This window comes from Eimeria mitis, genomic scaffold (assembly GCF_000499745.2).
Source record: "Eimeria mitis Houghton genomic scaffold, Emh_scaff2643, whole genome shotgun sequence".
Taxonomy (NCBI): Eukaryota; Apicomplexa; class Conoidasida; order Eucoccidiorida; family Eimeriidae; genus Eimeria; species Eimeria mitis.
In genome coordinates this window covers 6678-6880 of record NW_013570985.1, presented here as the reverse complement: position 1 = coordinate 6880, position 203 = coordinate 6678, and the positions used below count along the sequence as shown (strand labels likewise).

Below are 203 nucleotides of genomic sequence, written 5' to 3'. Positions count from 1 at the left end.
AGTGCATCTTTTGTTACATCATCGATGTGCCTGCTCGCATCTATTTCAATAATACGGGGTGGGGGCCCCCGCACGCAGTGCCTGCAGGATAGGGGCCAGGCCCTCCTCGTACAGCTGTATACGTTTCTGAAGGACCTCCACCGCGTCGTCCTCTCTATGGGCCCCTGGGGGGGCCCCCTGGGGGCCCCCATGGGGGGCCCCCT

General features: G+C 63.1%; 1 protein-coding gene across 1 annotated transcript in view; it reads right to left on the bottom strand.

Annotated features, from left to right (window-relative positions):
- Window positions 1–45: 45 nt before the first annotated feature.
- Window positions 46–203, bottom strand: part of EMH_0056740 (adenylate kinase, putative) — a gene marked incomplete at both ends in the record, with an annotated part of 2135 nt that continues 1977 nt past the window's right edge. The window contains one exon of the mRNA XM_013497390.1: window positions 46–200. Coding sequence (XP_013352844.1) covers window positions 46–200 — 155 coding nt within the window. The remainder of the gene's footprint in view (window positions 201–203) is intronic.